This window comes from Capra hircus, chromosome 13, assembly GCF_001704415.2.
Source record: "Capra hircus breed San Clemente chromosome 13, ASM170441v1, whole genome shotgun sequence".
Taxonomy (NCBI): Eukaryota; Metazoa; Chordata; class Mammalia; order Artiodactyla; family Bovidae; genus Capra; species Capra hircus.
Genome location: NC_030820.1, coordinates 32,316,843 through 32,330,274, shown reverse-complemented (window position 1 = coordinate 32,330,274; position 13,432 = coordinate 32,316,843). Strand labels below are relative to the sequence as shown.

General features: G+C 40.5%; 1 protein-coding gene across 7 annotated transcripts in view; it reads right to left on the bottom strand.

Annotated features, from left to right (window-relative positions):
• CACNB2 (calcium voltage-gated channel auxiliary subunit beta 2) overlaps positions 1 to 13,432 on the bottom strand; it is a 421,050-nt gene that overhangs the window by 6,440 nt on the left and 401,178 nt on the right. For all 7 annotated transcript variants that reach the window (XM_018057157.1, XM_018057159.1, XM_018057158.1 and 4 more), the window contains one exon: positions 935 to 1,086. In XM_018057157.1, the coding sequence (XP_017912646.1) occupies positions 935 to 1,086 (152 nt within the window). The remainder of the gene's footprint in view (positions 1 to 934; positions 1,087 to 13,432) is intronic.

The following is a 13,432-nucleotide window of genomic DNA, read 5'->3' as shown; positions in this document are numbered from 1 at the left end:
TTGTAGCACCTTTTTGAAGAGTCAAAATTTAATAAACAATTTTGCTACTTCATCAGAACTTTTTTTTAAAGTACCACAATAACATTTTATTGACTAAATATTAAAATAACAAATAGGATATTTTTGGCTTAGATAAAATACATTCTTAAAACTAATATCACCAGTTTTTGTATTTTTAGTGTGGACACCAGAAATTGTGAAATAATTAATGATCGTAAAATCTTAATTCCTAGCACAATTAACTTATTAATACTCAGACATTTCACAAGAATCCATCTAAAATCATAGGCGAAAGAGGCATCTTCTCTTCTAACTTGAAGGTTGCCAGTAAAAAAACCTGCACCTTATTCTGACCTAGTCTGGGACATAGATTTATATTTTAGTAATGCCTCTAGACAAGAGCAAGGATCTCCTATCAAAATATATACCCAGAACTAATGTATCCAATGTTTTCAAACTCCACTGAGAAAGTGGCACTAGATGGGATTTTCATTAGGACACTAAGTGAAACTTTATAACCCGGAAGTGCATGGTGAGGAAGAACGCAGCAGCTGCTACTGCTGTTGTGGTCTTGCTTCCTGCTTAGACATTTCCCACCACTTCTTTTGCACCATCTGTACAAAGGTCAGGCCAGTGGAAGAGGAGGAGAATGTCTGAGGATTATCAGGGAAATGGCCTTCTAGGCCCTCTGAAAGTATCTCCAAGCCTCCCCCACCAGGAATCCACAGGCCACACTTTGGAAATCACTGTTCTCAGCCATGAAACTTATCATCACTCTCTGCTTCTGTGAATCTTAACCCTTCTCACCTACCACATCTCTCTTCAAATCCTTAGTGATGGGTAAAGCAGCAGCCCGTCTGTAACTGAAAGCAGACTATGAGGACACATTTTAGAAGAGTTTCACTGCGGAACAAACGGTCACAGCCCTGCTTACCTTAGGAGAGGAAATCTTGACATACACTATGATAGGGGCCAGAGAGGTTTTACTGAGCTGGGCTGGGTGATTGATAGTGTCCGCATCAAGGACCACCAGTTGCAGTGTTCTTGCAAGTTCAAAAATCCTTTCGATTTCACTCTGAACTTCCGCTGTAAAAGGTGAAGCAGAACTTGATTACTTAAAAGTTCAGCATTTCCAGACCAGATTGAGAGAAAGTAAAATGGTTACTCAGGCGGGTGAGCTGTGGCTGATGTCTGCAGGTAAGAGAGCTGATAACAGGCATCGTTTGCAAAGAGCCATTCCTTCACAACACCTCGAGAATTTAGGAATTCCTCTCTCAACCAGTTATGAAATTTATTTCCAGTTTACCACGATGTCTATGAGAGTCAAACTTTTTGGCTCTCTGTGCTCATTTGTTTTGGGGGCTATAAAACTTCACTCCGTGGAGTCATTTTATTAAAATGTTGTCAAATAGAAACATGGAGAGAGCTCGTCCTTGTGTGTGTTTCTGACCACTCAAGCCTAGCACCCATCAGCAGCCTTCCTGTCACTGCACGGGCTTATCCGCGTTTACATGCCAGCTCTTGGTATGGAGTCTAGAGATGTTTATGAGCAAGCTGAACTATAGCAGGAAACAGATTTTCAGAATGTCTATGACAAACCTAGCCAGAAACACACTTCTTGTATTTTCCACCAACAACAAGACGGTCCTGTAACATTCATGCTTTAAAAGGGCAGTTATGTATTGGAGGCAGCACCTCAGATATATAATCTGTCAGACTTACAGAAAAACATAAACAAAATTTACTTGAGTGCCAAAGTGTTTTCATTCAGTTCATCTATTTCTCCATTGTCTCTCTCGAGTGTTAAAAGGGCTGGTCTAGAATATTTTCTCTGATGATGGATATATACTGTATCACTGCTATGGAATACCTGAAATGTAATTAATGTGAATAACTAAAATTGAGATTCAGATAAAAGTTAGATAGCCAGGAACTATGTTTCTAAATATCACAGCTCTGTAAAGGATAATATGTAGTTTGCAGTGACCACTGCAGTCATGAAGGGCCACTCCCACGAGATGCCTGGACCTACAGGACACCATTTAGTTCCTCTGGTGCATTTGCATCCACATAGAAGACTCCTGGAGACAGTTTTAACTTGTGTATTATTCCAGAAAAGGCAAGCCACTAGTCATCTGCCTCTTACCACTAAGAGTCCTTTTGTTTACCTGGATGTCTTTAAAATGCCCCAAACCACTAGTGACACGAGCTTTAAAATAATATTTGGTCATGTTACCACTCATGACACCGTTTTGCGAAAAGAAAAAAACCTATTAAGCTTCTCAACAGACCAGTTTATAAGAAATACAGAGAACAGACATTTGTGTAAACTACACCAGTGTAATTTAGTTAGCAAAATTCAGTCTCTGAATACCCTGCAGGATAAGTAGGGTAACTGACCTAGTTTCTTTAAAAAATTACAAGGAGATAAAAGATGTATGGAAAACAGGATTAAGAGATTCAAGGACCTAAGAACCAATCACAATGTGTGAAGTTTATTTGGATCCTGATTTAAACAAATAGTAATTTATATATTTTATGATGCAGAAGTGAATAAAATGTTTGTGTATATATATATGTGTGTGTGTGTGTGTGTATAAAATGTATGTTTGTATCTATCTAGTATATGACAGCTGGGAAATGATACATGGCTGAGTGGCAACCTGATGATACCAGGGGGTTATTATTAAGGTACAATAGGGACTTCCCAGGTGGTCCAGTGATTAAAACTCCATGCTGCCAGTGCAGGGGTCCAGGTTTGATCCCTGGTCAGGGAACTAGACCTTGAGTGTGGCAACTAAAACCTGGTGCAGCCAAATAAATAATATTAAAAAAAAAAGAGGTATGATAATGGCATGGTTTAAATAAAAGGAGTCTCCACTGTTTAGAAATACATACTGAAATATTTACAGATAATATAAGTATCTTGGATTAACTTCAAAGTAAATGGTTGAAACTAGGTAACAAGTACGTGGGCTTTCTTACAGCATACTGTTCATATATATTTCCTTCAATCATTCCTTTTCTAACTGTGTTCTAAAACATTACTAATACTGTTATTTGCTCTCTCCTCTTGCTTCTTAGATTTTTTATTCCAATTATAACCTTGCTTCTCTGTGCCCTGTGTTTTCACAAGCCACTGATCACCAGCAGTAAAGTTCAGTCTACAACCATGAAGAAATCTGATTAGTTTACAGCTGATATCATACTCAGTGGAAATGCTAGAAGCTTTTCCTCTGAGATTAGGAACCACACAAGGATGCGCACTCCCGCCACTTCTTTCCACATAGTATTGAAAGACGTAACCAGAGCAAGTAGGCAGGAAACAAAACCAAGGCATACAAATTGGAAAGGAAGTAAAACTCTCTTGTAGTTGACATGATGAGAGAGATATATATATATAACTCTAAAGACTCCACCAAAAGACTGTCAGAACTCATAAATAAATTAAATTGCAGGATATAAAATTAGTATGCAGTACCGCTCAGTGGAATAAGATGAGTCTCTCTCTCTCACACACACACACATACAATCCTGCCATTTGCAACAAGACTAATGGACCTTACTAGCTTTATGCCAAGTGAAATAAGAGACAAATATATAATCTTACTGAAATGGGGAACTGAAAAAAAAAGCAACAAGTTCATAGATACAGATAACAGGGGGTGGTAGAGGGTGATCAAAAGTACAGTTAAGTCCCAAGGATGTAATTGGAGTTAGTGATACTGTCTATTTGAAAGTTGCTAAGAGAGTGGATCTTAAGAGTTTTCCTCACAAGAAGAAAATTTGTAACCACGTAAACTTGTAAGTAATCTTTCTGTGATCATTACACAGTATATCCATGTGTCAAATCATGTTGTATTACCTGTCAGTTAAGTTTCGTAAAAAAAAATTTGATCACAAAGATTTTCATCTGTGTATCAGTTAATGACAGCTATTCACACAGTCACAAGAGTCCCATGCCTTAAAAATAACTTGTTTTTTAGAGGTTTGAGCACTATTAAAAAAATGATTATGAATGTAATTTGTTGTTGTTTAGTCGCCAAGTCATGTCCAACTCTGCAACCCCATGGACTGTAGCCGGCCAGGCTCCTCTGTCCATGGGCTTTCCCAGGCAAGAATATAAATGTAAGTGCTCGCTTAGGCAGCACATATACTAAAATTGGAATGATACAGAGAAGATTAGCAAGGCCCCTGCACAAGGATGACATGCAAATTCATGAAGCGTTCCATATTTTTTCAATGGAACAAAATAGAAAGCCCAGAGATAAATCCACTCACCTATGGACCTATGGACACCTTATCTTCGACAAAGGAGGCAAGAATATACAATGGAGTGAAGACAATCTCTTTAACAAGTGGTGCTGGGAAAACTGGTCAACCACTTGTAAAAGAATGAAACTAGATCACTTTCTAACACCACACACAAAAATAAACTCAAAATGGATTAAAGATCTAAACGTAAGACCGGAAACTATAAAACTCCTAGAGGAGAACATAGGCAAAACACTCTCCGACATTAATCACAGCAGGATCCTCTATGATCCACCTCCCAGAATTCTGGCAATAAAAGCAAAGATAAACAAATGGGATCTAATTAAAATTAAAAGCTTCTGCACAACAAAGGAAACTATAAGTAAGGTGAAAAGACAGCCTTCTGAATGGGAGAAAACAATAGCAAATGAAGCAACTGACAAACAACTAATCTCAAAAATATACAAGCAACTTATGCAGCTCAACTCCAGAAAAATAAATGACCCAATCAAAAAATGGCCCAAAGAGCTAAATAGGCATTTCTCCAAAGAAGACATACGGATGGCCAACAAACACATGAAAAGATGCTCAACATCACTCATTATCAGAGAAACGCAAATCAAGACCACAGTGAGGTACCATTTCACACCAGTCAGAATGGCTGCGATCCAAAAGTCTACAAGCAATAAATGCTGGAGAGGGTGTGGAGAAAAGGGAACCCTCTTACACTGTTGGTGGGAATGCAAACTAGTACAGCCACTATGGAAAACAGTGTGGAGATTCCTTAAAAAACTGCAAATAGAGCTGCCTTATGACCCAGCAATCCCACTGCTGGGCATACACACCGAGGAAACCAGAATTGAAAGAGACACATGTACCCCAATGTTCATCGCAGCACTGTTTATAATAGCCAGGACATGGAAACAACCTAGATGTCCAGCAGCAGATGAATGGATAAGAAAGCTGTGGTACATATACACAATGGAGTATTACTCAGCCATTAAAAAGAATACATTTGAATCAGTTCTAATGAGATGGATGAAACTGGAGCTGATTATACAGAGTGAAGTAAGCCAGAAAGAAAAAAACCAGTACAGAATACTGACACATATATACGGAATTTAGAAAGATGGTAATGATGACCCTGTATGCGAGACAGCAAAAGAGACACAGATGTATAGAACGGACTTTTGGACTCTGAGGGAGAGGGAGAGGGTGGGATGATTTGGGAGAATGGCATTGAAACATGTATACTATCATGTAAGAAACGAATCACCAGTCTATGTTCGATACAGGATACAGGATGCTTGGTGCTGGTGCATGGGAATGATCTAGAGAGATGATATGGGGTGGGAGGTGGGAAGGGGATTCAGGATTGGGAGCTTGTATACACCTGTGATGGATTCATGTCAATGTATGGCAAAACCAATACAGTATTGTAAAGTAAAGTAAAAAAAAAAAAAGAATATAAATGTAATACTTGTTAAATCTGGGTAACAGATAAACATAAAATAATCCATTATATTATAATTATAATTTGGATTATATTATATCCAAAAATCATATCTATTTATGTCAATAGCTTAATATATGTATCATGGACATGTGTGTATATATGCATATATTCTAGTATTCTCAGATACACAGATACCTTACACTTTTTAAATTAAGGTGGAAAATGAGATATTCTTTAAAAACTTTAAAAGATTTTTTTAGAAACCCAATGCAACATATTTGTAAATAAACCTTATAAGAAGATGACCAATAAATTCTGAAGAAAATGCTTTTAACTTCCAAGTACAAAATGTTGCTTTCAAAAGAAATGTGCCCATACTAGTGGTTTTTCTTTGACGGAGTACATCATGCTGAGAATTTATTTCGAAAAATGTCAATGCTGCTGATGTTCATTTCTGAAACTGAAAAGCCTTGTTTATCTGTCCAGATCCCAATCTCTTACACCTACTGAATTTAAACTTGCTGCTGATACTATGAAAAACAGCATAGAGGTTCTTCCAAAAAGAGTTGCCATATGATCCAGCAATCCCATCCCTGGGCATATATTCACACAAAACTGTAATTCAAAAAGATACATGCACCCTTATATTCACATCAGCACTATTCACAATAGCCAACACATGGAAACAACCTAAATGTCTGTCAACAGGTGAGCGGATAAAGAAGATGTGCATATACACAATGGAGTACTTGCTCAGCCACAGAAAGAGAATAACGCCATTTGCAGCAACACGGATGGACCCAGAGAGTATCATGCGAAGGGAAGTAAGTCAGAAAGAGACAAATACCCTGTGACACCCCTTACACGCGGAGTCTAAAACGTGACACGAACTTGTCTGTGAAACAGAAATGGATTCAGGGCAGATTGTCAGTGATGTGGTGGCAGTTCCAATGTCATTTCGTAATCGCTAAGCACAGATTTCTCATTTTGACAACTTCTTTACTTAGCCTAAGAAAGGAAACCTGTTAAAGCCCTCTTCAGCCCCCTCTCCTTTCCCCAGACCCAGGAAGGTTTGCCTCAGGGCACCCACTTCCCAGGCACCAACATGGCTTCTTAATCCAGCTGTGTGATCCTTGGGTAACAAGGCTTAATGTCTCGGAGCCCCTAAGTATTCTTTTCCGGAAAATGGAAATGAGGACTAAGTGTATCAGTGTGCAAAATATTTATTTTGGTGCCTGCCTATAGGAAATGCTTAATAAAGGTCAAGTATTGCTTTGTGCCAACCTGCTAACATGTATCACATTGCGTTTTGATGATATGACTGAAAACTTTTCCAACAGGCAGTGAACTGATAGGGAGACTGGCAATAATACGTAATTACTTTCATTCCTTCCCTCAGGACAGTGCTTAGGACGTACCTGGCACTCAAAAATTATGTCGAAAGAATGAGTTAAAAAGGCAAAGAAAAAATATAATCATTGTGTATATGTATAATGTAACAAATATTTGCCTTTTAAAAAATTATTTTCAATTAGAGGATGATTGGTTTACAACGTTGTGTTGGTTTCTGCTATACGACAGTGTGCATCAGTTATACGTATACTCCCACCCCTTGCTCTTGGAGCCCCACCATCCCACCCCTCTCGGCCATCACAGTGCACCGCGCTGAGTTCCCTGTGCCGTGCAGCAACTTCCTGCTGGCTGTTTTACGCATGGCAGTGTATGCATGTCAGCGCTGTTCTCTCAATCTGTCCCACCCGCTCCTTCACCCACTGTGTCCACAAGCCTCTACGTCTGTGGCTCTATTCCTGCCCTGCCAATAATAGGTTCATCACTACCATTTTTCTAGAGTCTGTATATCTGACAATATACAATGTGTTTTCTCTTTTATATTTGCCTTTTTAGTTGACTATACATACATTAGACAGAAGCTGCTGTTGTAGAAAAAATTCATTTAATCTTCAAAAACATTAATCGTGAACTTGGCAGCCAAACTATATACAGGTGAAGTACTCCCTTTGGGTGGAGAGATGTGTAGCTGGGCCCGCAGAGCAATGTTGTGGAATTTAAAAAGTGTTAATCTCTTAAGATAGACATGGCTATGCCTGTAATGATTAATTAGGTCAGGAGGAGGGAGGAAGTGAGATTCAGATCAATAGGCCCATAAATTTTTTTCCTAAGAGAAGGCAGATGGTCAAGTAAATGTAATCACATCACGCACTGCTCAGTGGAGGGAATCCTGGACTAGTAGTCTGGATGCCCAGGGTCTAGCCTTAGCTTTATTCCTTAGTGCCTTACCTACACCACACGGATCCCTTCCCTTCCTGCGGTCCTTAGATCCTTCAGTGCACAGTGATGACAAGATCGGTAGTTCCCAAACCCTGGCACGCACAGCAGAGTCACCTGGCAGGCTTGTTGAAACAGACTGCAGGGCCCCGCCTCCAGAGTTGCTGATTTAACAGGTCCAGGTGGAGCCTGCGAAGGCTCATTCCAAACTAATGCTCGCAGTAGTGATGCTGTTGTGGAGACCACACCTGAGAACCAGTGAGCGAGACGCTCTCTCAGGTGTGTCACCCCAGTTCCACAGTCCCTGGTAAGGGACTCTTTAATTGATGCTTCTCCTGAGACAACTGTACATTCACAGCAGCTGTAAGAAACGACAGCTCCCAGCACACTTTATTACCTAGTATTGCTCAATGGGAACATCCTGGAAAACTGTAGTGCAACATCACAACCAGGATATCAGCATTAATACAACCTATCCGTCTTACTCAGATTGCCTGAGTTTTATGTACTCATCTGTGTGTGTGTATGTGTACTGAGTTCTATTTAGTTTTATCACGTGTGGTTTCCTGTATCTATCACCCTAGTCCAGAGACACAACAGGTCCACCAGGATAAGGAGGAAGAGACCAACTATTAACAAGTTATCTCAGCTGACTGTTCCACTGGGCTAAAAAACATCTACCAAGCTGTAAACATTTTTATTTGACCACCTGGTTGCTAATATACAAAGTGAATGAATTCCTCTCCTCCCAACTACAACCAAATGCCAACTACATCTAGAAAAATGTCTATTTCTGCTTTATTGACTACGCCAAAGCCTTTGACTGTGTGGATCACAATAAACTGTGGAAAATTCTGAAAGAGATGGGAATACCAGACCACCTGACCTGCCTCTTGAGAAACCTCTATGCAGGTCAGGAAGCAACAATTAGAACTGGACATGGAACAACAGACTGGTTCCAAATAGGAAAAGGAGTGCATCAAGACTGTATATTGTCACCCTGCTTATTTAACTTATATGCAGAGGACATCATGAGAAACGCTGGGCTGGAGGAAGCACAAGCTGGAATCAAGATTGCCGGGAGAAGTGTCAATAACCTCAGATATGCAGATGACACCACTCTTATGGCAGAAAGTGAAGAAGAACTAAAGAGCCTCTTGATGAAAGTGAAAGAGGAGAGTGAAAAAGTTGGCTTAAAGCTCAACATTCAGAAAATGAAGATCATGGCATCTGGTCCCATCACTTCATGGCAAATTGATGGGGAAACAGTGGCAACAGCGGCTGACTATTTTTCTGGGCTACAAAATCACTGCAGATGGTGACTGCAGCCATGAAATTAAAAGACACTTACTCCTTGGAAGGAAAGTTATGACCAACCTAGACAGCATATTAAAAAGCTGAGACATTACTTCGTCAACAAAGGTCCGCCTAGTCAAGGCTATTGTTTTTCCAGTGGTCATGTATGGATGTGAGAGTTGAACTATAAAGAAAGCTGAGCACCAAAGAATTGATGCTTTTGAACTGTGGTGTTGGAGAAGACTCTTGAGAGTCCCCTGGACTGCAAGGAGATCCAACCAGTCCATTCTAAAGGAGATCAGTCCTGGGTGTTTATTGGAGGGACTGATGTTGAAGCTGAAACTCCAATACTTATGGCCACCTGATGCAAAGAGCTGACTCATTTGAAAAGACCCTGATGCTGGGAAAGATTGAGGGCAGGCGGAGAAGCGGGTGACAGAGGATAAGATGGTTGGATGGCATCACTGACTCAATGGACATGAGTTTGGGTGGACTCCGGGAGCTGGTGATGGACAGGGGTGCCTGGCGTGCTGCGGTTCATGGGGTCGCAGAGTCGGACACGACTGAGCGACTCAACTGAACCGAACTACATCTAGCTTCACTTCCTTTACTCTCTTATTTGCTTGTATTTTCCTACTTTCAGTACAGTGTTTGCTCTTGTGTGACAGTGAAGCACAGTTGTGTATAAATGTGTGCAAAGATGTAGCATATTCTCCTAAGTTGACTTGTTCCTAGAAAACTACTTGGGATAAAACCAAACCACAGTTACAGATAGTATAAAGTTGGGCAGGTTAAAGACACTAAGGTGAATTATTTTATAAAGCAATAGTTAATTATCTAAGTTTATTATTTTTAAAAGTTTGGATTTGGAATTGGCAAATAACTGTATTACAGGATCCTTTACTATTTTAATTCAAATGGTGTTTTTACTTCTATAATGTACAGAAGTGCATATTTGTGTGCACAGCTAATACACATATTTTAACTTATGATGCCTGACCAATATTACTACTGAGAAAAAAAGTGAGAACTTTTATGAGCCCATATAAAGACATCCATACATGCAAAGAAGCCCTATACCACTCTGAAAATCTGATGATGTACATAAAGCTGCAAAATTTTTATGGTTTTTTTCCTTCATGCCATACGGTGGCATATTAATAAAATCGATTCCAAATGCAACATACTATACTTTTGTTTATGTAATGAAGGTTTTCAAAAAGCTCAAGTATAAAGTAAATTTTTACCTATTACATCGTATCTTCAATGTACTGGATTGTTCATCCTTTCTTAAATAATTGCTGCAGTTGATCTCATCTATTAAGTTTGAGGTCAGTTTTCTCAAATTTAGTTTTTACTAAGTGTATACAAGAAAGAGATGCTTTTAATATAAACTACCCCCACCCCCTGCATTCAGCCCTACCTGCCCTTGGGCTCAAAGCACTTCCAGGATAATAAATAATGCTTGAAAAAAAATTCTTAGGCGTCCTCTCTGGCCCCAGACTTTCCTCTAGCATACAGTCTCCAGCTGTTTCACAAGCACTACAACACTGGCACTGGTTTAATTTGACCTAGATCTTTGAAATGCTAATATTCTTTAAAAAAAAAAAAAAGCAACATTACAGAGAACCCATTGTGCAGACTGAGAAGAATGTGCTACATAGAAATTGGTTTGTTTTTCAATTTGTCTGTTTACTTGCTGGGCTTCCCAGGTGGCGCAGTTGGTAAAGAATCTGCCTGCCAGCGCAGGAGAAGCGCGAGATGTGGGTTCGATCCCTGGAGTAGGAGATGGCAACCACTCCAGTATTCTTGCCTGGAAAATTTATGGACAGAGGAGCCTGGCCAGGGCTACATTCCATGGGGTCGCAGGGACTCAGATATGACTGGGCACATGCTGGCTATGTACTTACTACTTACTGAAATTTTCAGTTCTAGGATACATTTCTTCTATCAGATCTAAATTAATATCTTATATACTTTAATGAGTAAGAGAATTATATAAACTACGCACTGTTTGAAAAATTAGAAAGAAAACTACTAATAACAGCAGCCACCATTAACTGATCTACTACAAGCCACAAATTACTTCATGTGCTTCTCACAATAATCCTAGTAGGTATCTTGGTAGTATCACCATTTTAGAGATGGGAAATGGATACAAAGACTAAATAATTGCCAGGTTAAAACCAGTAAGAAGAATCGGAAAGATCTAAGAAAAGCAAGAAGAATTAAATAAAGACGGCGACATTTACAAATCAGAAGAAATGGTAGCATTTAGAACTAGGCACAGTCTTCACGAGTGTCTACACATGTATATATGGTTACATACCTGGAGTACTAAAGGGCCAGTTTTGTACAAAATAAGAATCTTTCCTATAGGCTCCACATCAAACCCATAACGTATTATTCAACATGTTTTATTGGTGGGGGGAGGGGGAAATCCTCTGATCATTCTCCTACCACTAAATTTTTTCTCTGTAAAATCACCTATTCCTTGCTCTACCCTAGGAAAAACTAAAAATCCTTGTACTTATAAAGAATTAAAGGCAAAACACACATAACATACTCCCCTTCTTTCAAAACTACAGACAGCGCACGTGCACGTTGCGTTTCCTAGGTGACCAGATGACCTGTGTGCCTGGGTGGACTCCCACCCATCCTCAGGGTGGGCTCTGGCCCCAGGCCATCTTCCACGTGGTCTAAGGACTCTGCCCTCTGAATCCCCCTGCTTTGTTTGAGCAGAAACAAACCTGTCTAAGGATGGACATTCCCGGTCAGCAAGGTCAATGCATTTGGCCAACCTCGTCTTTTCTGACCTTTCTGTAGCATGTGGGACATGAACCCTTTTCACTCCTCAGTGGGATCCATCTTTCCCATGGTTTCCTGTCCCTCTGTGCTCCCCATGCAGGTGCGGGCCCGGGTTTGACCCCTGGTCAGGGAACTAGATCCCACATGTTGCAACCAGAGATCCCATGTCACAACTAAGACTCGATGCAGCCACATAAGTAAATAAATATTAAAAACATTTTTTAAAGAGAGGCTTTGCAGGCGCTCAGGACACTGTAGCCCCCAACAGCCACATCCTCAGCTGCAGTCACACGAGCTGAAGCCGTGCCCTCCGGGTTCACCTCTCGTGCTGTAAATATGTGTTCCTCTTGTGATCTACCGCATCCTTCTCGTTTTTGTGCCTTTTAAAACAGCCTCCACGTGTAGGGTTGAAGTACTGTCTAGTGTTTCTAAAGGCAAGAAGGCTAAAGTATTTCTTACAGAGAAAAATCTTTGATAAGCTTAATCCAGGCATGATTTGTAGAGCTGGTAGTTGTGAGTTACATGTTTAGGGGATCAACAGTATCTATCAAATAATGTGTGTCTGTGTTAGTTGCTCAGTTGTGTCTGACTCTTTGCAACCCCATGGACTGTAGCCCACCAGGCTCCTCTGTCCATGGAATTCTCCAGTCAAGAATACTGGAGTGGGTTGCCATTCCCTCTCCAGAGGATCTTCCCAACCCAGGGATCGAACTCAGGATTATCCAGTAAAAGTGAAGTGAAGTGAAGTCACTAAGTTGTGTCCGACTCTTTGCGACCCCATGGACTGTAGCCTACAAGGCTCCTCTGTCCGTGGAATTTTCTAGGCAAGAGTACAGGAGTGGGTTGCCATTCCCTTCTCCACAGGATCTTCCTAACCCAGGGATCGAACCCAGGGTTATCCAGTAAGGAGTCTTTAAATAGAAAAATGATGCAACCAGGTGATGTGCAGGTCAGTGGATGAAAATGTGGTGACCAGGGGCTTGCAGGAACCTAACCCTGCATTTCCCCTGAATTCACGAATTCAGTATTTGCCGTGACTTCATAGACTATGACACCTGTGAATGCTGAGAGTCCACTGTGTGTTAAGCCCTGCCCTCTCTGGAAGTCCCAGCTTCATGTGCACAGCTTCCTGCTGGATATCTGGATGTTCCACAGTATTACAAATCCAACATGTGCACAAATGGAGCTGTCATCTTTTTCACCCCCTCCCCAGATCCCTGCCCTCTTTGACTTCCTCATCCTGAGCCCCTTATCCCCAGAATGATACCATCTTCCTCAAAGCAAATACACAGAAATCATCCTGGGGTTTTCTCCTTCATGTTCTCCATCCAG